Below are 25,484 nucleotides of genomic sequence, written 5' to 3'. Positions count from 1 at the left end.
ACACAGAACAAGTTCTGACTGACTCACTACCTAGAGTCTTGGACAGTTTTGTCTTCCTCAAAACAAATGACATTTGACAGAGTTATGGGATTTTTTTTAATTATTATTATTATTAAAAATCACAGGGACTAGAGCTAATCAAACAGGACAGAGTCATTCAGTCAGGACTGAGACCACCAGCATCTCCAATAGAAACGCTGTCTTAAAAGGCAGAAAGTAAAGATGCTTCCATTAGCTATTCCAGTAAAATAGTTGTCTTGATATATGCTTAAACAACTGAACATTTACCACAAAGACCTTTCAGCTAGGAATGCCTGAAATTGGTACGCACTTAGGCAGAATGTCTAACATAAGCATCTACTAAATTATTTTTCATTTCAAAATAACACAGCTAACTGTCAAAAGTAAGAGAAAGTAAGAGTAAGTTTCATGTGGGATAAGTGCTTTGGAACTTGCAGCAATTCCAGCTGTCCCAAGCCTGCCAGCAGGTGCCTGAAATACGGCATCTGCCTTATCCCATCCGACATGGCTACTGACATCTGAAAGTGCACTAAAATTCATTATATCTATGAAAAATACCATTGGCCTACACTCACCGCAGAGCTTAGCTTTAACATGTAAAATCTGAAGGAGCCTATCCTGACACAGGATGTCTCTTCAGATGCCCTGATTATAACCAGACTAGGAACGCAGATTCATCGCCTCTCTCCAGCCTATTCTTCAGCATAATTTAGGCGTGGACAACACCACCCCGAATTATTCTGTGGTTTACTGGTGATTATTGAGTTCTGACATCTACAGAAATTAGGATGCTAAGTAGGTCACTTCAGCAGTGCCCAACAGTCATGCCAACAGTCCCAGTACTTCACTTGACTTCCTACTGGATTACAGAAGCATGTGCTGATTTGCTTCAAGGCCACTTATGATTTGAAATCTTTACAAACCTTCACAAAAGCAGGAAAATGTATCATGGGTCATTTAACACAAATACACATCACTGCCTGTGTGCTAAAATCAAAAGGGCATGAAATACTTAAGATTTTTGAAGTTTTTGCATAGACAGACTAGCAATTGTGAAAGTCCTCAACATTATATATACCCGCACAGCCCCCTGGATGCTTCATCTTCCTGTTTTTTTTTTTTTTAAACAGCTAACAAAAGTTTCAGTGGCTGCTCTTTTCTAAAATTTGTTGGTATACCACAAGCTTTTATTCAAATTCACAACCCAAGAACTTTTATGGTCTTCTTCCATAAGTTTCCATTACCAGTTTCCATATTTCATTGAAATATATTCCCTTCACCTCAAGGAAAAGCCATGCATTTCACATTTCTTTTAGCACAGCTATGTTTTTAGTTTTCCAGACACTAAAATTCCCACTCAATTCTACTCAGTCATTTTTGTCTTACTGACAGCACACTCCATTTGAACACCTCTGACTGTAAAGAATATAGGTCTTTCTTCAAGCAGATATTTCTCCCTCAGTAACCCTGGTACCTTTTTTCTCTAGGTCTGCTGTCCCAAGTTTGTCCATTTCATCTTTAAATTGTAGACATATATGGAAAAAGTGCCTCACATTTGCATGAGTTAACTGACAATGCTAACTTAAACTCTCATTTTCATACCTCCAAAAAGCACAACACGCAACTAGACTGCAGAGCTCATCATATACTAATGTGCTGGAAATCTACAGATATGTAACCTTAAATTGAATTTATAGCATGTATGTCTTGCATGCAGATTCAAAGGAAAAAAACCCTACACAAAAATAAAATAAAACAAAAACACTCCTCCCCCACTAAAAAAAAAAAAAAGCCACCACTTTTTTTAGTTCATAAACTGGTTTGGGATAGAAAGCTACAACAGGTTTTCATATCGAAGAGTCTGAAGCTTCCCTGACCTAGTAAAGGAAAACTTTCTGTATTATTACAGACCACAAGCTTCTGGAAAAAATATGCCTATCATTTCTGCCCATGAGGTTCTTTTTAAAATGGCACAGCGCATACCTAACATACACGTTAAAAGGCTTAGTATTTGTAAAGTTCTTGGCAATCCTTAAGTGGAACATGCCTTTCAAATAAGTTACTGGAATGTGGGACAAATGTCTGCTGCGTTTTAGAAAACCTCAGAACATTGTGTTTGTTACCAGCGTAATTTTAGTACGCGCTCCTGTTATTCACTTTATTATTCTGCTGTCTCTTCTGCTATTTTTAGCAGAGCTAGCCTCGATAACCAACCTTTAACAGTACTTTCTCCTCGGGCCAGCGAGTAAAATCCTCCAGCCGAGATTTTTGTTGAGCTCCAAACTACTAATACATAGATCAGATAGCAGGAATGCTGCTTAGCAGTGTGCCTCGCTCCGACAAGCTGACTAAGTGCCCTCAAAGAAGTGCCAAAGAAGCTTTGAAACAGACTACGCACACATTAACAATTAAATGCCAGTGGAGCTGAAACTGTTTGCATCTCTGTTTCATGAGAGCAGGCATCCCAGTTCCTTTAGCAAAGACAAGTGGGTCAGTTGTTCTTGTCAACTTGTAACTTCTTGACAGCCAGAGAAGTCAAACTTTCTGCTTGCCAAACCATAAGTGCATAAACCTTTATTAATGATATAGTACACTAACAAAGAGGCCTTTTATTTTACTGATTCAGTGGTTTAGTCTATAGAAAGTTATTAAAAACATGCGAGGACAGACAGCTGCTGTATCCAACACGTTTAAAGAACTCCAGTGCAATGCAAAAGCGAGTGCTCAAAAGAGTACAAACACTGAAAAAGGAATCCAGACATACCTGAATTCCAAAACTCATTCTCATCTACTTTATAAATATATACTTAATAAACCTTAGCAGTTATGAATAAACCACTAAAAGACATGCTTATCTGAGTATAACAGTGTCATCACGCTGTCATACACTGAAGAGCAGTACTTAGAGCATTACCCAAAATTTATAAAGTTTGAGTAGATAAAACTGACTTTAATGCCTTTCTTAACTGTTGGATTTGTCACAGACCCATTTGAAACAGCTCTTGCATAGATGCTGAAAGAACATATTCTCTCTACCATGTTCCCTTTTGTGACCACGCTTTTTTTTTTTATTATTATTAGTGTATGGAGTAGATGCTAAGTATATTCTCAGTCCTTTCCTGAGCAAACAGCCAGCTCGCTGCACAAGAGGCTGGTCTTCAGGCACAAATCTACAGCTCGGGAAAAGGAGAAAGCATGCAGCTCTTATTAAATGGAATATAAAGTATCGATTCAAACTGAAAAAACAAACGGTGATCCAGACTATCATTGCTTAAGAAAACAAGAGTTCAGTAGATCTCTTATAAAACCAACATTCTTCCTGCTTAAACATCCAAACATCAACGTTACTTACAAGCTTGATGAGAATGAAAAAAAAAAAAAATACCCAACCCAAACCTAACAAAACCTTCCTGGGCTACACTAACAACCTCAAGTATTTTTCTTTTTGTGCTGCACTGAGTATATTATTTGGCTCGCTAAAACTCTAAATCAGGAGAATTGAGATTTTTTTTTCTTCCACAAAATACTGCCAGCACACACTATTCATCATAGGAAAATAGCAAAATTGAATTATCATGGTAAGATCTTACCAACTTCATGGATTCTAAATGCTGTGTTTTTTCTAACTTGCAAAGTCATAAATACTTTGTTGCGCAGAATTTATTAAAGTCTCAGACTCCTGCATTTTTAAGTGTCAAAGGCAGATGGTGAATTTTTTTTTTATACAAAATGTAAGCATTTCTTTTTAATTGGTGTTAATGAACAAATACAGTTGACAGCAACCGAGATAGAAGTGGAAAAAATACCCAGTTAGAGAGATGGCTATTACACAACATATGTTCCTGCAGGACCTTCGGCCCGGCTGGCTGCTTCCAGAGGCGAGTGTCAGCATAACATGCCTCAGCAGTTTTACCATCTGTTTAACAGACAGCATTTAGAAATGACACAAGCTATTTTCACTGATTCTCCCTCACTTCTAAAGATATTTTCAGAGAATTCCTGCTCTATGAAGACCAGAGCAAAAATAGCATGTTTCTTCATTTATAGCTTATACTTTTTATACAGAACCAGTATGTTATAGGTAGGTACCTTTGAAGTCCGTATTTAACCTACAGTCACTTTAAGACATCATTCACGTGTTACTCCATTTAACGTCTGCTACTTGAAGAACTTGAGCTTACACATTCATTAACAAAGCAATTTAAGATAGCTTTTTTTTTTTGCGTTTGAAATCTTTTTCACGTAGGTCACAGGATGATAATTTGTTGTCTCCGTATAACCAAAGCATACTTAAGTACAAGAGAGAACAAGTCAGAAGTTAGTAAAGGGTATGTTTTATTCATCAGGAATTTGAGTTCTCTTGATTTTTGGACAGCTGTGCCAAATAAGCTACTATATAAAAAGAAGTATTAGATTTATAAAACGTCAAGAGCCAATTCAAATTTGGCCTCCTCTGTTAAACCGGTCAACACTTCAAAAATTATATAAAAAATAATAATCAGAAAACTGTACCAAATATTTGATTAGTTACTACTTTGATAAGCCATTTCCAGTAACTAGACAGTTAACTTTATAATAGTATAAAAACATAAAACTTTTGCATCTATTTGTGGGAGCTTTTGTGCCAAGTCTTATGACTTCAGTTAAGGTTTGAGAAACAAACTCTTGCAGAAACAATTCCAGCTGCACTTTTTTTTTTACCTTCACTAATTAACACCATAAAGGTTAAAACATTCAAAAAATGTAAAACCCTATCAAATCTTTAAATGCACATGCAATTTTCTCCCTGAGAAACAGATCAAACCAGATGTGACAGATGTTAATGCACTCATCCAAGGGACTCAATACACGGTCAAATTTTTCTTATTTTGTTATTCAGAGCATGAAATAGAATGAAAATAAAACCAATAATTTGACTCCAAGAAGCCAACAGTCAACTGGAGCACCTGCATCACAGTCTCACTCCTGGAAAGTTTATTAGGTGCAGTACAGCACCACGCAGATGTACAGCTGGACTGAGCCTAGAAGCCGCACAGCCGCTCTTTGCAGCCCTAGGCTGGAAAATCTAGAACAGTCATCCAGGACGTAGGAGGACCTACAGCAGGGCTGGATGCAGATTGAATGGTCACAGGCTACTCCAAAAGTAGTTTAGCAGCTTTCAAAAAAATGTCTTTTCCTTGCTTAAGTCCACTGCTTGCAGCTCCTGATGATCCAAATTCAGCATCAGCACTAGCTCAGGGGCTCCCATCAGCCTGCACCAGCAAGTGCCATTGCCAACCGCTGCTGCTCCAAGCCTAAACCTACAGCCCATTGTGAACAAAGGCCACAGCAGGATGTACTGGTTTGCCTTAAGTTGCGCTATGCTCAAGTTATTAAACTGGCCTGCATGAACACACCGTGGATGCCTCAGTCTCCATGACAGAAGGCAACGGCAACACAGATAACCCACCTGCAATTCTTCCTACAACAAGAGAAGAGCAGTGTGACAACTTACTTTAGATAAGCCCAACATTTCTTACTAATGTTACTCAATGCTTCCCACAATAACATTGTTTTCAATTTGCCGATGTTAACTACATTGGATTTATTCATCTTAAGTTAAATACTTCTTCAAAATTGAACTTATTAGAAAGAATACAGTAATGAACAACAAGTAGCTAAGGTAGAAACTATTATAATAAGTACTGTTCTTAGTTCTGGAACTCTTAATTCCCTTTTCAAATCCCCTGTGCGTTCATGTCACTGAACAAGGCCTTCTCCCTTACACCATGAAGATCACAGATTGCCAGAGAAGCCTGGGAGGTCTAGCAAAATGCTCCGTTTCTTCCCATACTCCTCTTCTTCAGTAGCTGTAGTGCTCCATTTACATTTTAATATCACAGAATCACTGAACGTCAGGGATTGGAAGGAACCCTGAAAGATCACCTAGTCCAATCCCCCTGCTGGAGCAGGAACAATATGTCCTACCTTCAATGACTCCAATTAAAGCTTGCATATGATTTCAGCCAGAAAGTTGCAGATGTCATTAAATTGTTTGCTTATGATAGACCCAAAACAGCCCTAGGTCTTAGACAGTAATTGTATCCATCTGTAGACTTTGCAGTTTACCTTAAACTGCCACGATGCAAAGACAGTGAGTGAGTGATCTATTAAAACAGAGATGATTACAGATCCATAAACTAGCACTGAAATAAGCTACAAACATTTTGCTGGCTGTGTTCCCAAAGCAGCAAGTTCTGTTCGTCACAAGGAGTGAGGAAGAAAGTTCATTTGAAACAGAGACACTTCACAGAAATGCAGGACAGTCCCCTTCAGACAAGGGTAAAAGACAAGTTGTAAGCTAGTGACTCACTTGAGAATACCAGTCTGTTCTGCTTGCTCAATCTGTGAAATTCATCCACTTCTAGAAAACACATATTGGAATGCAGAAGAAAACTCTCAGCCCAGGCTGATGGGAGAACTGTAAAGCATTTCTACCATTTGATCCCAGGTGCTGCAAGCGCTGGGCAGGCACCAGACAACCTAACGATCAGATTAATGTTCTACGTAGCCTCGTATCCTTTCCCTAGAGAGGCCAAGAACAGATGCTAAGGAGATAACAAAAGCAACAGTTAAGAGTAGTACAAACTCCAGCATATCCTCCAGATTCCAATTAACCACTGGTCAGTGACTTTTTCTGTGTCTAGAATGCAATACACTTCAATGGACTTTTCAGCTTATCCAGTCTCCTTTTGAAATTCATTTCTATTTTAGTACCCACAGCTTCCTGCAACAGCAGCACAACAGAAAATATATTTGTGATATGAGAGTAAATTCTGTTTACATTCTCCTCCCTTGAACTGTAATTTTACAAAACACCCTTTATATCACTTTCCCCTCCTTCCCTCCCCAAGCTGAAAAGTCCTTGGTCTACTTTGTGTCTCCTCACACAAAGCTCATCCCAATCTTGCGACCTCTGTGTGCATTTTCCTGGTTCTTTTATACACACTTTCTGAATGAGGATGAGCAGAAATAAGCACATCACATGAGGATTTGTACAACGCCATAATGGCATTTTAAATTTTGTTACTGTATTACTTTCCTAATAAATCCTAATATTTTATTTGCCTTTTAACTGTCGTAAGATTTGAGTTTGACATTTTCAGTAAGGCACTCACCATGACAAAGTATTTCCTTACCAGTATGGAAGGCCATTACCACGCATGCATCATTAGCTATTTTCCCCACACGCATTACTTGGTATTTATCAACACTGATTTTTTAATCACCCATTATACTGCATAGTCACCCACTGCCACAGCATTTTTTGCAACTTCAGAGCTGACAATTTAATTCTCACTACTATTTCTCATCTTTTAATTAGTAATTAATGGTATCAGTGAGGAAATATTTTCCACACTTGTGCCTAGATCTTCTTTCAAAACTTCTGCTAAGGGTTCTTGACAGATATTTTGAAAATTAAAGCGTCGTGTATAAAGCAGTAGCTTGCAATTCCCTTTCTTTCCCCTTCAGTCATTCTAAAATACTGGCATACCACCTGCCACCCTCCTTCAGTAAGGCAATCTAACACATCAAAAAATTATTCATTTTAGTTATTATTTCAGCAACCTTGGCTTCTTGACAATTCTTCAGAGAATAGCTAAAGGTACATTCAGCTCTGCTGTCTCATGCCATAGTGCTTACAAAGACTACGATTTCTAAATCATCATGATATTTTCCAACAAATGATTTTCTACAACCCAATATGTTGTGGTTTCAACTTCTCACAGAAAGCAAAAGCAATGTACCACTAAAATAAGATGTATCAACAAATAAAATAAAAAGGCACCATAGCAATGATCACAGTCTCATATCTGAAAGCCTGCAAGTTATTTGGTTAATCAGAATTGAAGGGAACAATGTCTCCATCTTGCCTCAGAAGCAAGTTTTACCTTATAACATGTTCTTAATGTTTATTAAGCCTCAGAGACAGAGCAACTACAGTCACTGGCTATACTAAAGAAGCCACACCATCAATTTGTCCCATTCTCTTGTGGTAGATCAAAAGGACCATGAATCAGCCTGAAGGCAGGGTAGCTAAAAACGTATATAGCTTTAGTCTTCCCTTTTGTTGGCATATGAAAAACCTACCCACATTCAGTTCAGCTGCAGACTATAAACAGAACGAGACTAATTATAATTTGTGCAGAGCACAAAAATTTCTTTTTAATATACACGTGTAATCTTTACTGCTAAAAAGCTCTAGAGTCTTAATATAAAGGGCTAGTAAAGTACTCAGCTGCAGCCAAAAGAGAGTCCCTTACAGCATGACCATATCCTGAATGTTACACACGATTCATTACTGCCAAATGCAACTTGGGATTCTCCTTGACTGACCTGAAACACCATAACATAGCAACAGGCAATAGACAGCCCTGTAACACGAGCCTTCAGGACATGCAATACTGAACAATATGAACACTACTAGGTGATGAGGTTATCATAACATAATAAATAATATAGAGATGTCAATTTGTGATTTGCCCTTTACTGCCTCTTGCTTCATCTGACCCTTTTTCACCTCACATCCTTGCACAGATCTGAAACACTGACAACTTCCATGCAGCCCCTCCACTTAACATGCAAAGATGGAGACAGCTGGAAACAAGACACAGTCGTCTTCTCCTTTCTCATCACACTTTCATTTTTACTCAGTGAAGCATGAAAAAGCCTCATGACATCTTTATCTCTAAATTGATGAGAGATTTATTTGATGGATAGACTACCAGAAGATAAGGAATTGCCTGACAGCTGAGGTCAGTATTTCAACGACCAGGTGGAGGTGTAGATCAGCCTATCAGGGGTCCGTATAGGGAGCGGTTCCATTTAACATCTTCATTAACAGACAGCGGGGTTGAGAGCACTCCTATCAAGCTTGTGGATGGCACCACACTCAGTTGTGAAGCTGATACAATAGAAGGAAGAGATGCCATCCAGACAGAGCTGGACAGGCTTGAGAAGTAGGGCCACATGAACCTCATCAAGTTCAACAAGGCCAAGCACACGGTGCTGCACTTGCAGTATAAGTACAGGCTGGTGGTTGAATGGATTGAAAGCCAGCCTGTGGAGAGTGTTTAGACACCCAGACAGGTTGTGGAAAAGTTGTGAATGCTCCATTCCTGGAAGTATTCAAGGACAGGTTAGACCTGGCTTTGGGCAACTTGACCTAGTGAAAGATTATCTTTAAGGTCCCTTCCAACCCAAACCATTCTCTGGTTCTGCAACACTCAGCACTACCTTGTGGTACCGCATTAACTATGAGAATGAAGATCTTCCACAGGCAGGTTTTGGTCCTGTCAGCATGTACAGATCAGCTGGACAGACTATTAGCGAAGAGGAACACCTTCACACACAAACTCTGCAAATTATTTCTCCAAGATTTAAATTACTGAGGCAGATGATAGTATTTAACACTTTTTATGCTATCATTACTGAAAGAGTCAAACAGCATGCCCTTATAAAAATGCAAAATGTAGCTCCAGAACTTGAGGAAAACAGCTCAAGAGTTCCAACTTGTTTTTTTCCCCCCAAAGTTGACAGTATACACCATCTCTGAAGATTTTTGCTTCAATGTGCATTTCATTCAATAAGACAAAACTTCAGCAAAACTCCTTGCAAGCAAGAAAGGAAGACGACACAATGATTCTGTTAAGGGCATAAGAAGTTACTGTAAAGGCATACAGTTGCTAAAATATTTGCAAGCAGATTCATGATATACAGCTTCTAACCAGCAGCAATAGTGTCTTGGAAGAATTGTTAATGCCAGCAGGGATGTCAGCATAATTTCGTATTTGTGGAAGAGATCAGCTTCTTCTGTTTCGAAATATTAGTTCATGGTCAACAAAAAGTGGAACTGTAGTCACTGCCCTTCCTCTCCTCCTTTAATGTCTGCATATGCAAGATGACATAGAACCTATTCACTTACTCACTCCTACCCTCCTACTTCACACTAATGATATAGAAACGCTTTAGCTGTATATTTATTCCCACAATAAACAAGATATATACGCACTGGAAAAAATATTAAAAACAAATACAAAGTCAAGCACAACCTTCAGTGATGCAACTGTGGACTCGTATACCTCTTCCTCCTCCTTTGTATAAATGAAATTCCATTATCTACTGCAGAATCTATTCAACATCTTTACTGAAAAGATCAGCAGTGGCATGCAGGCCATCATCATTCCCTGTATTTTTAAATTTAATTAAAAATAATCCAAGGCCAGTTGTCACAGAAATTGGGTTTTGATTTTTATTTATTAAGTCAGCCTTTAACAAGCTGTTGATTATAGAAAGCACGAAACCTGATACTAGGTGGCTGAGGGCTAGTAGCTAGGCACATAAGAAAAGAATGCATAGACCTCTCACTGCTTCAGACTCTGCAGTCCCTGACCAAAGCACTGATTTGATTTCATGACTGCTCTGTACAGATAGCTGACATTACTAAACGCTACTCCAGTATCAGCTTGTTAAATTTGAACTCAGACTCAGCATATCAGTATACTAGGCCAGACTAACTGGAGTCAAGAGAAATATTTTGGGAGTTGTTTATTTTTAAATGAGTCACAACACACCATGATAATTAATCGGACTATATAATTAAATGATTGCCATAGAATCTATTATATTTGTCAAAGGCTGTAATAGCAAATACAAAATTATTTCTCTAGTATACTCTAGTGAATTGCTGAACTGCCACAAAGCCAGCTACGGCTTTTGCCCCGTTTGGTGGGGGGCTTTTAATTCTTTTTATGACACATTTGATAGGATATTGTATACAAAGACTTCAGAAGTCATATGGTTCTGTGCCTTTCAGAAGAATATGGAAAAAACCCACTAACATAAAGCCTTTCTTGTCCAGTTTTCCTATGTTAGAGATCTTTTCAATTTGTGGACATGACACAAATTATATATTTGGCACAAGTCAAATATCTGCAAATGCACAACAGGTACAAAACTGCAACAATTTGGAATTCAGGTTCTTGATATATACAGTATTTTAAAAAGTCAAATCTGGCCTCGGTTTTGTGACAACCCACTCTGAACACCATTTCCAAGAACTGAAACCAACTATTTATCAGTTCAGCGATGTTCTCCGGTAATACTGACAAAATAATTATGAACTTGGATATTATCTAAATTAAATGTAGTAACATTCATTCAGTATTTAAATATATTTTACCTATCAATTGACATTAAACACAGAAGTCAGCAGCGAAATGTACTTGAAATGCATGACTCAAAAAAAAAAACCACTGAAAAACAGAAAACATGATCAGAATAACTAGATCCAGACTACTTAAAATGTCATAATCTGTTTGTGCTTATTGAGGAGTTTGCCATCACCTTTACAGTTCAGTTTTGGGATGAGGAATCACCAAAAAAAGTGCATGGTGATTTCCAGTGATCCACTGTGAGCTTTATAATGAAGCTTAAACTAGGACCACAGTTTTTACAAGAACGAACATGATTTTTTAGTCAAAAAGCAAGTTTAAAAAAAAAAAATCAAAAGAAGTCAAGAAGTGGGGAATCATCAGGCACCAATAAAAGGCAATGACACTAACAATTACAGGATATTATCTTCAAGTTAACAGTATTACTAGCTCAGTAAAGAACTGTCAGATCTTTGGCCTAAAACCCATTGCTTCAACAAGTAAATTAAGACTACAGTAATTTCAATTAATGGACAATGAGGTTTTAAAACTCGAAATAACTTTTGTAAATATTATTGCTCTTTCACCATCATTCACAATTAAAACCAGGAAATAATATTCAGTTTGTTCAAGTCTTCACAACCATATTTAAACAAGTCCTAAAATTCACATTTTGTACTGTTTATGCTTTACTAACAATACAAACCACTTCAAGAGTTAACAAGACCAAATACTTGTGAAATTCAGTTAGACGTAAGTTACATTATCAAAGATATATATTTAATATAAACCTTCTAGACCCAAGTACTATAATTTGGACAGCAATGTTGTTGGGAGAGATATTAAGTTACAGCGTGCTGCTCAGACTGAAGAAGTGGTTGGAAGAAAAAAAAAAAGGAAAGGAAACCGAAAATTCCTGTGGTTCAGGGTGTATACAGAAACAAATGGTATTTACAGTTTCTCTATTCAAATATAACTTATCTTTAATTTTACAAAGAGTAAACTGTACTGAGAATAAAGCCTATATGAAATAAACCTGAAAGCCTTCACAGTAATTTATTCATTTTTGCCCATTTTATACACAATGTTAATCATTACTGTTACTGAACTGGAAAGTTATGTACTTAAAACTTCACAAAACTTCAACTTCACAAAAGTTTAGTTATTTAGACACTGAAGTTATCTAAACAAGAAAATCCCTTCAGGTTCATGTAAGCAGGAAATTATTGTTTATAACATATTAAATACAAGTATTTCACTGTAAGACAAATTCACCAAAAAGAGTACCATATCCTAAGAATCAAATTTTAAAAATGAGTGTTATGGATAATATAAGAATTAACCTCCCTAATGATGACAGTTTGACAACATTAGGAAATTCCGAAATAGCTGTGTTTGAAGTCTTGACTACAAATTTTATTAGTTAAAATGTATCATCTATAATTTCAGCTGTAGAACGCTGTCTGATTTTTCTGTAAGTCAGAACACTCACCTTATGGGGCCTCCACAAAGAAGTGCTAGATATTTCCCTTTTAGAGGTTCCACATCTTTTCTTAACACCACTTGTTTTTCCTTCGTTCCCAGGTTTGAACTGTATGTGCAACTGAGACGTCCTTGCATTGTGACACTTGTATTTAAGACTGGATAAACAGCAAGAAACCTTTTGGCGTGATCCTTCCAATGAAACGCTCCTTTGCAGAACATGGTGGGCTTTGCTCATCTGTGCATTCGGTCTTTCCAGTTCATTTATATTCATCTGGAATTCTGAATCTATTTTTGAGGGTAAACATGCAGATGTGCTGCGTGCCAGCTTTAAAGGAGGGTATTTTGCACTGGAGTTCAGATTTAACTCTTGACTGCAACAGCCATTAACCATTTCACTGCTTGATGCAAATACTCTTGGAGTCACATGAACTGAAATACATGAGAAGCTGTCAGCTATTTCCTCACGAGTTGCCTGCTCAGAACCGTTCAAAATTTGACTTTTGTCCTGTAATGATGTATGCAAGTAAAGCGGTCTAATGCCCCTGGCTTCACCAGAAGCACCAACTGTTTTAGACAGTCGAAGTCCATTGACTGCTGTTGAGAGGAATCCCTTGGAAACAGTCTGATCTTCCTTATGTGCCAGCTCACTAGGAGTAATAATTAGTTTATGTGATGTTTGATAGGCACCTCTATGCGGCATCTGACCTGAGGTTACAGGAGAAGCTGGAGGAGTACTGGAAGGACTTCTGGGGAAAATTACCAACGATGAACACCGCCGCAGGGGAACTTTAGTTTTCTTCCTCACTGACAAAGCATCTTGGTCAAAAGCAGTATTAATTCCACACACTTCTATTTCTTCCTGAGACGAATTGCTTCTGTACGGATTATACTTGCTAGCAGTGTTTCCATACGAAGAATCACCGTGTACAACGTTACAACAGAAAGAACCATCACTTGTCGAAAGAGTGCCACTACCGCTGTCACTGATGACGCTGTTACTATACGAACCTCCATCACTCGTGGTACTTGCACATGATCCATAGTCACTGCCAGCACTGCTGAAGGACCCATTGTCACTGGCTGCAATACTGTTAAGACTGCCAACGCACACAGCAGTATTGCTCAGATGGCTATCGTTAGCTTGATGATCAAACACAGTTCTAATACCACAATTTCCCTCATTACAAATACTGATGAATGAAGCGTCTTCGCCAGTAGCTGCAGCATCACCAGGCCGAAAACATCCATTACACTTTCTAGACTGTAGAGAAATGTGCAGTGAGGTGCTCTTTTTTTTTTGCAGTGAAGAAATGGTTGCGTTTCCCTCTTGATTAATTACTTGCTGCATTACAGGTGCACGAGCAACTTGTCTGGAAGCCAGCTTCATTTGTGTAACATTAGGTTCAGAATTCTGTGCCTTTTTGAAGTACGTTTGATTGTTAGTATCCAAAACATCTTCAGAGGTTTCGGAGAACAGATCTGTGTTTCTTCTTTGGGTTGCAAAATGCAATCTTAACCGTCGTGCCATTTGTTCTCATTTCCATGCATATTAGCAAACGAAAACCACAAAGATCCTTCAGCAGAAAGTCTACAAGCAGCTGCACAGGACCTGAAGCTAGTGCATCACAACAGTAAAAGCCCATAAAAGAAGTTGCAAGCTTTGTCCTAATTTCTACAGGATAGTAGTGTTAAGAAAAAAGATATTGTACCTCTTGAAATCAGTCAGCCATTTGTTGAAGTGCAGTTTCTGGACCGTCTTTGATTGCTCGCAGTCAGAAAGCATTCATTTATAAAGCACTTACATTCCAACGACCTCAGCTGCAGCGTACTGACAAACACTATCAACCTTGTTTCAATTATACCTTCTGTAATTTGCATGTATGAATATAATAATAAACTCCCAGTACTTCCAAGTTTAAAACAGCAGCTTCTGCTGCAGCTGCACTAGCTGAGTCAATGTGTCCGTACTTTCCCCAGCAGCGTATGACTACTAATATTTTTACCCATAGGTTTAGAATTACAGGAAGTTGGTAGGAATGAAATCCCATATAATTGAGTATCAAGTCTAGGATTGAATTTCCAAATAGTAGCCATGCTAGCAAACTGCTGAGGTCTGACTTATGCATAAACCAGTGAAATAACCCTTCTCCTGAAAAAAGTTTTTCTACGCTATTTAAACAAAACTTGAAAGAAACCTGGCATTACCTAACAATCCACATTCTGTTTAACCAATCACACTTTTCAAAGATTTCTGCATAGGGAAAAGCTCTCTTACTAACTAGTTAATATTTTTTAGTGAGATGCATCGAAATTTGAAGCACAACAAGATACTCTGATTAATAATTCAACACTTACTTCCAGCTTGCCATGTTAAATAATGTATTTTAACCTTTCCAAATTACAGCTGTTGAAGGTAGAAAGAAACAAAACATTCTTACAGTGCAAAGCAAACTACCATCTTGTTTGCTGTAAGCCCAGAATAAGTGGACATTCATTACAGTCTGATATGGCATGCAAATATATGCCTAGCTACGTAACCTACGGAACACTGAGAGATTATGCACTGTGATAAATATGGTTACTGAGCACAATTACAGAAGAAAGCTATTCTGCATAATTACATAGAAGCTGTCTCATACATTCATAGCTAACTACTAAGTTTTTATTTTTCAGTAAAATGATCAAAATGAACAGCATATAAAGGAACTAATACACTGTCACCTCTTGAAAGAATAACAGGACTGAGAGTTCCTACAAACGTTTCACTGTCTCATGATCTGGAAAGGTCCTTTGCTGGCATCTAGTGGGACTTCTGAAAAAGGCAATCTTGCCGTTCAGTAGTTTTTGGTTTTTCTTTTTTTTTTGTGAGTGTGGGTTTTCTTTTTTTCCTTTTTTTTTTTTTGAACATATTTGATATGACTGTACCGAACACAGGAGCCATATATACAGTATAAATACATATATACAGTACAAAACGCTACCAGACTAGTATGAAATTACTTAGTGCTGCTGAAAAAGTGCAAACAGAGGAGAACACTAGGCCATTTATACTTTTATAGGTCACACTACTAGATTTTTTCTGCTCCATATTTATTTAACCTTTGCTGTATTTTAAGCTAGAAGGTAATAAAATTAACATTTAAACCTCCTTCTCAAATAAGAGCCAAGAATCCAATTCACAGTACTCTGTTTGCAAGCAACAAATTTGTTTTCTAATTATACTCCAGGGCTTACTTAACCTCCATTACCTGAATTCCATGATTAGAATGCAGCAGTAAATGAATACTAGCTTATTCATAAAAGCCAACAAATACAATAGTTCATCTATTTCATTATGCTTCACCAGCTGGATTTCTTCTAATGTTATGTGTTGGAGCAGGAAGAAAAGTAAAATACCATAAAAGCTTTTTTGGTCAGATTTAAAAGAGTTACAGTTGAACTACAAGCAATATATTTTAAAGAAGTACACACTCTAAAATAAGTGAATGAAGAGACAATGCAGTTCTTCAAGAATCTTTCTGTCCCAACAATACCCCCATTAGCAGCAGTTTGTAACACGTTAGTTTGACACACAACAAACTGCAACAGTTTTACCGGACACACTACTTTTACTAAAAGATGTTAAGACTCCACTTATTGGTGATACAACCAGTGCTGCAGGACTTCCAATTTACGGCAAACTTGGAAGAGGATTTTTGAGCCAACTTTTCAGGAAAGTAACATTACTTAAAAACAAGAAGAAATATCAAGCTTCAATTTCTATCCAGAATTTAATGGGAATAAAAACACTCAGAACAGAATTCTGTGAAGAGGAAGATAGTCCCACAACTGTGAGACAATTTCAGTGGTATCAGCTTACTCACATCTACATTTTGAACAGCAGTCCAACAGACAGAACAAACAATGACCGACCAATATTCAAGCCCACTATAACCACGGGAGACGAAACACCTTTTGAGAACAGCTGCACACATATCCTAGTGAAAGAGCGTGAGGCATCCATGACTTCAGACATGAGAATAGAAGTGAGCAAGATCATCAATCCCCAAGAATCACAGCTACAGCAATGATTTGACCAGTTTAAGTAGTTCAAGACATGTGGGACAGAAATTTAGCGTTCACCATGCAGAAAGCAAGCTAAATAGAAATGGGAAGACAGCCTTTTCCACTGACTGAATGAGGAGATGGGAAAGATTAAAAAACATGCTGTCATGGAACTACACAGTGACTGATCAGGTCGTGCTGCTTTGATCTCCAAACGCAGTCACACATAGGAAACAAAGCACTATTCCAAGCTGACGTCAGTAAGATGTCGTGTTGATTCCTCTCCCATAAGCAAAGAGGTCAAACAACTCATCTACTTTCTATTAGATCTACAAGGAATTCTTTTGGTGGAAACCAAAAAGTCTCTGCTTTTTTTCCCTTAATTTAGGCCTCTGATTTTCTAGTCATGCCTCCCGACTTCCACGCGGCGGCAGTAAGGTTCCAATGACTAATGGACAGTACTTCAGCCTGTGCTGCAGCCCTTAACAGCATTTTGAGACTAACCTCCGAGCATCCTGACATGCTAACTACAAATTCTGGTGAAAGTTAAAGTTGCTTTAAATATTTGGGACAATGAAACACCACCAGCCAGCAATAAAATGACTTGGGGACTGTGTGATGGCTATAACTAAGAAAGAAGGCTCTCCTTAAATGTAATGATTTGAGACAATTTGGATTTATATTTGCAGACATTTTCACTCTTCCAACCATCAGCAGAATAGCACCTCCATAAAAGATACAGCAGACTACTGACAATACAGCCAGAATGAGTTAAAAATGAAAAGGTTTTTGTTGCTAATGCCTTCCTCAGGCACCAAAATTCTTCAAAACGTCTATCAGAGCAAAACTGAGTCTGGAGTGCAAACTAAGGAGCACTCGGTCTCTGCAATTAGGTTCTACTAAAGAAAAGGTACATATTCCAGTGAGATGGAATGTGCGATTGTTAAATAGTCCTACAACACAAGTGTTAGCCTTATTAATTCACAATTGAGCATACAGGCAGGAAGAAAAGAAGGCCTCCTCACATAGGAAATGAGAACACGGTCAGAAGAGCAGTTACAATTTCTCCAAGGAAACAAATACACAAGCTACCCCTACTTTATTTACGATATCTCATTCAGAGAATAACAAGATAACAACCCGGTATCCACCTGTTGACAAAGAAAATGCACATGATTTCTGTCCCGCTACTCCTTTATTGAACAAAATTCCCACATGTATACAAACATCTACATTCTCAATACTACTTTGTAGGAAAGATAAGCATTCAGTAGAGAGCTTTCAGCAGCATAGAAGGACTTGGCCGTACGACTGGAGAAGCAACATAAGAAATGATGCTTCTGAGTTAAAGCATGTTAGAAGCTCAGAGTAACGGTCTCATTGCTTCAGAACATCTAAGTGTGGTAATGCCAGAGAAGTACACAAATCAGGTCTTCCTTTCGGTTGTTTTTTTTCCAGTTTTTTTAATTATTTTAATTTTGAACATTGAATCCAGATGAACTTATTTTCTCTCAAGCCTTCAGTAAATTGCAATATTAATACAAAAGGACCTACCAAACGGTTTTCATCAAACACTTCAAAAAGGAGTCTGTGTTTCTGAGGATTAACCTAGGAAAAAGAAAGATGTTAATAGTTAAAATATAAGCTGAATTCCACTATTTGTGTCATTAAGACAAATTACATATTTCTTTCCTCCTGCATAAGCATAGCAAAACTAATAAAAAGTCAAAATTAAAATGGTAGTTTCTCACAGAACTTGGTGTGTGAGTTCAAGAATGTATCATTGCTTTTACATACATCAAAGCAAAAATTAAATGATGTTGACATCCAGATTATAATTTTTTTTCCCCTCTAATAACAGTAGCTCAGAGTGTATGTAAGCACATTGTTTTAACTAGAGGTCTAATTCTAGCATTGGCATACATATCCTAAAAATACGTATGATTAAGTTTACAGATGGCTTACAGATTCACAAACTAGTGAATCACACATTGTTCTTCTATGGAAGATTTAAAAGCAATGGTTTATCGTTATCAACCAAACTAGTCATCTTAGACTACAACGCAGTAAGGAAAATTAAAACAATTATCAGTCAAAAAAATTATTAAAAAAAGGAATAGCTAACAAATGCAAGAATGTGACCTCCTTATTCCTCACATAGCACTGACAAAAAGGAAGGTGAGAGGATATCACCTCTAAGCATGAAAGAAAGAGAAAGCAATAGTAAAGAATGTTCAAAAGAGAACAGCAAAAGTGAAAAGAATCAAAATAACACCACTGGTGCAAGACCAAGCAGTCAATCTAATATGTTCATCAGATGGGAATCAAAACAAATTGCTTTCTAGCACAAACCATACATACAAAGATATCCAAGAGTACAGTGCTTTTTTATGTTGCAGAAAAACTCTGACTGGAAACTGATAATTCATGCTACTTTATATAACATCACAATTTCCTCATTATTCAAGATTTGAGTTGTTTATCAGAGGAGGGAAATGCATCATCACTTGGGCATGCTTTACAAAGGCAGTTTTCTCACACTCCAAATTCAGAACTCAAGAGTGCTTCAGTAGTCACTTACAAAACCGGGTCCTCTCCGTTCCCGAAACATTCAACAGCACAGTCCACATTCTGACTCTCTATGTGCTTGTTGGACAAATAAGACCTAAATTAAACATCAAATCTACATTTTGCTCCTAAAATATAAATAATACTATGTTCATTATGCAACACATTTGTCTCGGTACCAATAAACCAAGATTGGTGCTATCCCAAAACTGTTTTATAAATCCATGCCCAAGTTTTTGTGCATTAATGGAACAAAGGTAAGATTTGTATTTGTTACAGTTAACTTTTCAGTCTTGAAAATAACAGAGGTACCACTAAGGAAAGTAGACTGTGAGCCTCTAAACAGTAATTATAAACACTGCATTTCTGGTTTTAAGATGAAGCAGCAAGAAAAAAAAATCCTATTAACAAAATAACCAACACGTGTAATAAGATCGTAAAAAAAACCACTTACTCGAAATAAAAGTTCTTCATTCCACTTTGGGTTTAAGGACTATATGGAGGGAGGAAAAGAAGAACAACACCGGTTATAGTAACAATATACTGGTGTCTTTTTCTGCTTTTCTTCATGTTTTACATCTATTTCATTCCCTGTAACAACCTACTTCAAGCACAAAAGCTTTAATCTTTCTATTACAGATAAAAGTCAAAGAAGTTTTATGCTGTTTAATGCAACGCAAAATTGAGACAATTTATACACGTATTCTCAGATTTGGGTAACACCAGGGATGCAGAAAAAGGCCCAGTATGCCATGCAAATCAGTGAATTTATCATATCTCCTCAGTAACACTCACTGCTTCCTCTCAAGTCCATATCCTCTATCTGCATTGCTTACACGTAAACATAAATTAATCCTAAATTATGAACTCTTAGCAAATGCCAAATCTCTCAGCAATGTAATCTAGACACACCAGGCACAGATGGACCAAAACCAACATTCCCTGATCAACCACACATCTGAGTGTGTCTATTTTTAAAAATACTATAGATGCTTAATAACAATTATCAGCATGAAGGTGAAATAGAATCACAGAACAACTCTTGGGTCAGCTCATAACACAAATCGCACTCTTTATCTGAGAATAGCTATTTGGAAGATTATTTTCTCTCTGATGTATAGTTTTCTATTTTCAATAGATGTAACATAAATTATTACTTCTAACACTGACTTCTGGCTGCAGGTATCTTAGAGAAACCAGAAGTATCATGGCTCAGGTGAACTATACAATTTGATGTACAAGACAGAAAAGTTGTGCAGAAAGAGATAGATTATTATGTCATTAAAGACCTAAAACAGCCAAAGCAATCCAGTATTTCCATTAATTACTTAATTCTGAGTCATTACTTACCTTATCTTCTTTATTGCTTCTCTACCTTACACCAACAAATTTATTGAAAGGAAAATACTAAAAATAATGCCACAAAAATAGAGTAGACTACGGAACATTTCGTTCACTTAGTAGGCACATTAGTCTTCAAATTTCTCATCGTTTTGACTTTTTCCTCAGAGTTTAATAAAAAAAAAAAATAAAGCCCACATCCACAAAGCTAAGTAAGCTAACCTTTCTGATAGTTTTTGTCTGAACGCTGCTAAGGACTCCATTCACTGGATCATACACTGTCACTTTCACATATGGGTCACTGGGGAAAAACAAAACAAAAAAAAGATAAGCAAGTTGCTCGATATCCTTTTTCTTCTTGTCAGCATTATTACCAGTTGAGCTTTAAAAGGTTTAAATTAACAGAAGCTGTGAAACTAGGAGTTACAATTACTTTATAAGTACTACATATGTTGATACTAGAAACATTTTCTAAACAGTTATAATGTTTAAATTAATTTTTAACTCCATAGTAGCTATGCTATTTTACATTCTGCATATCACTACAGTTGGATTCTTTCTTCTTTCACAATTCTTCATGTAAGAAGAAAGGTTTAAAATATGCTGATGCACTACAAAATACACACAAAATCAGTTGTGACTGAAAATGCTTGAATACATACATACATCCTGGTTTTGACAATAACATTTTCCAACATCTAGAATTTGAGGCGCTTCCATACACATGTAATATTTTTATTACATGTCCTGCTCCAGCGAGTTTGAGTTTAACCTGAATGTTTCTGCTAATGAAGGTGTCTATGGGGATTGCTTAAAATGGTCTAGTGCCTCAGATTGGTAAACTGATGCCACATGTAAAAAAATATATATATTGCTAGTGCTAAAATCATTCTTGCAATCTTGAACATACGCCAAAAAAAGCCAAGAGCAGATCTAGCATTAAACTCACCAGCACTTCTCCAGTCCCTCTGCTCCCAGGACAGAAAAAACGTTACCATAAGCTGTGTGCCACTGCTTGCCAGTTCTACAAGTTCGTGCAAAGCATTTCGAAGTCTGATCTTTACTGTGGTAAACGTTAAGCCACTTTTAATTGTTTCTTCCCTTTTAAAGACTATTAACTTAGAAATTTTTACATACTCAGAGCCTGCAGCCACTGGCATGGGTTTACCACATCTATAGAACTGGTGGATGCTGTTCCCCTGCACGTAATTTGAGTTAAAATAGCCTGGTTGCACTGTTTAGTCCTGTGCTCACCCCAAGTCTTTAAAGCTCTCATGAGATAATTTGGATTATAATTGAACGGTTGTTTTAACTGCACTCTACCTGAAGTAAAACACGTACATGTAAACATCCTCCCTGACAGAACTACTGTGTTATGTGGAGAATTACACTTCGCCAGGGCATAATGTCTCTCCACGTAACTCTGAGGCAAGATAGCATACATCTTCATGTTTATATCGCTTCTGATCATTTATAAGGTATCAGTTAAAACAATTCTGCTTTCTTCTGAAACAGATATAGTAGGCTTTACTGAGATAAATAGCTACGGAAAGCAAATAATCAGATATCTCCTAAGACACTGGAAAGCAAATAATCAGATGTCTCCTAAGACATTAACCCCATATGTTCTTACCTGGCTCCTAGGATATCCTTCTTGGCCAAACCAATTCCAGCTATAACCTTCACCCTGACAATTCGTGTGTTGTCCTGAAATAGAAAATGCCATATTTAGGATGCATTCAGTCAATTTATTTTTCAGTTCTGTTTTTAGTGTAGAGAGCTAAAAAGCAATTACTGGCATGATTTAGGATTCACGCTGAAAACTACAGATAAGTAATGCAGATATGTGGTCTGACAAAACAAGTTCTAAAATTCAGTAACAAGTTTATTCTACTTTTATCCCTTTTCAAGTATTAGCAGCATCGTATTGCATACAATGGTAGATGGAGAACTCAAACTGACTATATCAAAATGACAGGGTTGTTTGTTTGTTTTTTAATTAATTTATCTAGTTCCTCAGAATTCCCAAGCAGGATTCTGTTGAGTTAGGGTGCGTAATGCTACAGGACATGATGGCTAATCTCACATATAGCTGTTCCCATCAGCATTCTTTCCCAAATATCAGAAAGGCGACATTGCTCTGGCACTAGCAGCCACCACTCTCCCCTGAGAGCCTTCCAATACTCTGCTGTTTGTTTGGATGAACCGTGCAGCACACACATGAAGACCTTGTAGAGCAAAATGATAAGAGTGAGCAAGGTGCTACTGCTGCAATTCAAACAGCCCTGTGGCTTCTATGGCACCCAAGCTGCTCACAGCTCTGGTCACACTACTGAGCAAAGCAGACGTGAGAAATTCAGATCGGCTGACATCAGTGGAGTTAGAAGCGCATTACTCTGAATGATTCATTCTTCTCCCACCCTGAACATCCTGCAGAGGACAGAGGGCTGCCTGCAGGATGACTGTCTGACCTCTCCTCCCCACACACCAATGATCAGACTTTGCTGATCTCAGTTGAGCCGTGAGGCTCTGGAATGCCATGCAGCAAACCACGTCCGTGCTCACCCCGACCTCCCTGCAGCAGCTGTGCTCGATGCCAGGGCCTGCAGCAGCTCTTCCTTCCCAAGCTGGATTACTCTCTAAACATAAGCAGGCCTTTAATGTGTCCAGATAGAACAACCTCATGGCATACCTGCTCCCAAACCCTGGTTATCATCCCCTTTGTACCAGTTCAAGGATGCACCAGACCTTTTCGCGCAACTGTTCAAATTGCTGAACTGACAGAAATGGAACTCACCTCATTCTGTCAGATGATTTTCTGCCAGTTTAGTCAGCTCATCACCTCACCAGAGGTCCCCAAACCAACAGACAACATTCTCGTGTAAGATAAGCCAAGTGCAGTTCATTGGTTTTACTACTACTAATTACTACTTTAATCTCTGATCCAAGTTTTGAAATTTTAAGTATACCTCTACAGATGAAATTCACAGAGAACACGAGAAAACCCCAAAGCTAGGATTGTTAACACAGAACAGCAGTACCTGCTGGGCTGCTAGACAGCCTTTATGAAGAAGCCAATGTAAAAGTGACCAAGTACTCCCACATAGAGCACAGCCGCTCTAGACAAGAACATCCTGTTGTCATCTCTGAAATACAGCAGTACCACATGGGTTGTGGTGACAGGCTCGCAGAAGTGCAGAAGATAAGGTGTACAGCCAAGACATTCAGTTCACCAGCAGCGAGCTCAGCAGTCATAAAAAACTGTAACAGTAGCGTATCTTTATATTCTTTCAGAAGATACCTCAAATCTTCCAGAAAGAAATGGCGTACACGTATAAGAAACCTTTGGTGATCTGCAGAAGATAAGAACACTTATCCCACAGAGGGCAGCTCTCCCGTGACTGTTAAAGCAACAAATCTGCACAAGCGGGATGTAGTTTAGCCAATAAAGCTGCCACTATTGCTTTAATCCTCAGCACAGATCAAACATGGTTTGCTTTTTTTGAGCTGTGTTTTGTCTAACTTAACATCATCCTGCTATTTAGGTGATATAAGAAGAGCCAAGCAAAATAAAGTCAGACTGGGAACTAAGGACTTTAACATACAAACTATTAGGAACACGCTCAGCCAAAAAACCTGCAGCTAAAGGCAGCAAGCACCTGCAGGCACCACTCACGCGACAGCAAAGCAGCAGCGGCGGTGCCAGCATCAGCGGCCACAGACCGGAGCCAACATCAGGTGATGGGCACGGGGGAAGAAGGTGTGCCTGGAGGTGGAAGCACGGCCTTCCTCTTTTAGAAACAATTCATGAGATGAGAAAAAGTAATCCTTTTAAGCGCTCTTAATGCTCTTTATTTTTCTACGCTCAGACGAGATGTAGAAGGAGTACAATTTGCTAATTGATCTTTTTTCTGTACTTTCAATACTCCTGCAACGTAAGATAATTTTTAAAATAATCAAGACACTCGATCAGCATCCAGTTTTATTCCAGTATTGCTCCTATACTGTGGTTGTTTTATCCTGCTACTGCACACTAATCCTGTTAGAACTTTAGAGGATACAGACTTCTTCTGACAGCCACCTGCTATTTCCTATTTTCTCCTTTCTTCCTTTTTCAGCACGTGACCCCAGATGTCATTCCCCACGCAATGTTAAAATCAGGCTCTGAATACAGAACTATTAGTTTTCAGCACAGATCTTTCTAGTGCTCGCCATTTCAAGTCACAAGAAGTCCCGTGAGTAACAGATACCCATTTTACAGAAAACCGAACCAGAGCAATGAAGAACCGCTAGATTCAGGTGCTGAAATTCAGATTCCCAAATACAGCACATAAAATAAGCAGGTGTGCACATAATAACCTCAATTACAGCTTCCTTTGGAGCCCAGCCTCTTTATTATCATTTTATTTGTGCCAGCAACATCATATTAGCGACCCTGTGCGAAGCACAAACCAATCAACAACAGAATTCAGAGAGACAGGAACCTGAGTTTCCGCGCCAGCACCCTGGGCCAAAGCAGCGAGCAGCAAGTTTTCTATAGCCCGAGGTCACTCACTCTGTGAACTGTGCATGCAGAGTCACACATTAGAGCTCCACAGCAAGTCTCTGATCACAAACAAACAACGTTTTCCACATTCGTAACTTGAAAGGGTTTGGCTAAGCTTTTGAGTTACGGACTAAGTTGGATCCAATGGATCTGCGTCATACTTGAGCTCTGTCCCCTTCCCCAAACTGCGTCTGCGTTCCAAGAAATATAGGAAGCATGGGAAAATGTCCATTTTGATCAGATTTCAAAACAGTTCCCCTTAGCAAGGCTGGCTAAAAAACGACTGA

At 38.1% G+C, this 25,484-nt stretch overlaps 1 protein-coding gene across 6 annotated transcripts in view; it reads right to left on the bottom strand.

Annotated features, from left to right (window-relative positions):
• The window catches only part of NEDD4 (neural precursor cell expressed, developmentally down-regulated 4, E3 ubiquitin protein ligase), a 57,288-nt gene extending 34,915 nt beyond the window's left edge, over positions 1-22,373 (bottom strand). For 2 of the 6 annotated variants that reach the window (XM_021406945.1, XM_021406943.1), the window contains exon 1: positions 12,706-16,547. In XM_021406945.1, coding sequence (XP_021262620.1) covers positions 12,706-14,226 — 1,521 coding nt within the window. In that variant the 5' untranslated portion in view covers positions 14,227-16,547. Of the gene's footprint in view, positions 1-12,705; positions 16,553-16,649; positions 16,753-18,296; positions 18,351-19,764; positions 19,804-20,873; positions 20,953-22,284 lie in introns of those variants that run through there. The other 4 variants (XM_021406949.1, XM_021406946.1, XM_021406948.1 and 1 more) reach the window with 4 other exon arrangements.

Source organism: Numida meleagris, chromosome 9, assembly GCF_002078875.1.
Source record: "Numida meleagris isolate 19003 breed g44 Domestic line chromosome 9, NumMel1.0, whole genome shotgun sequence".
Classification (NCBI taxonomy): Eukaryota; Metazoa; Chordata; class Aves; order Galliformes; family Numididae; genus Numida; species Numida meleagris.
The sequence above is the reverse complement of the archived record's forward strand: the minus strand, read 5'-3'. Positions and strand labels throughout refer to the sequence as shown.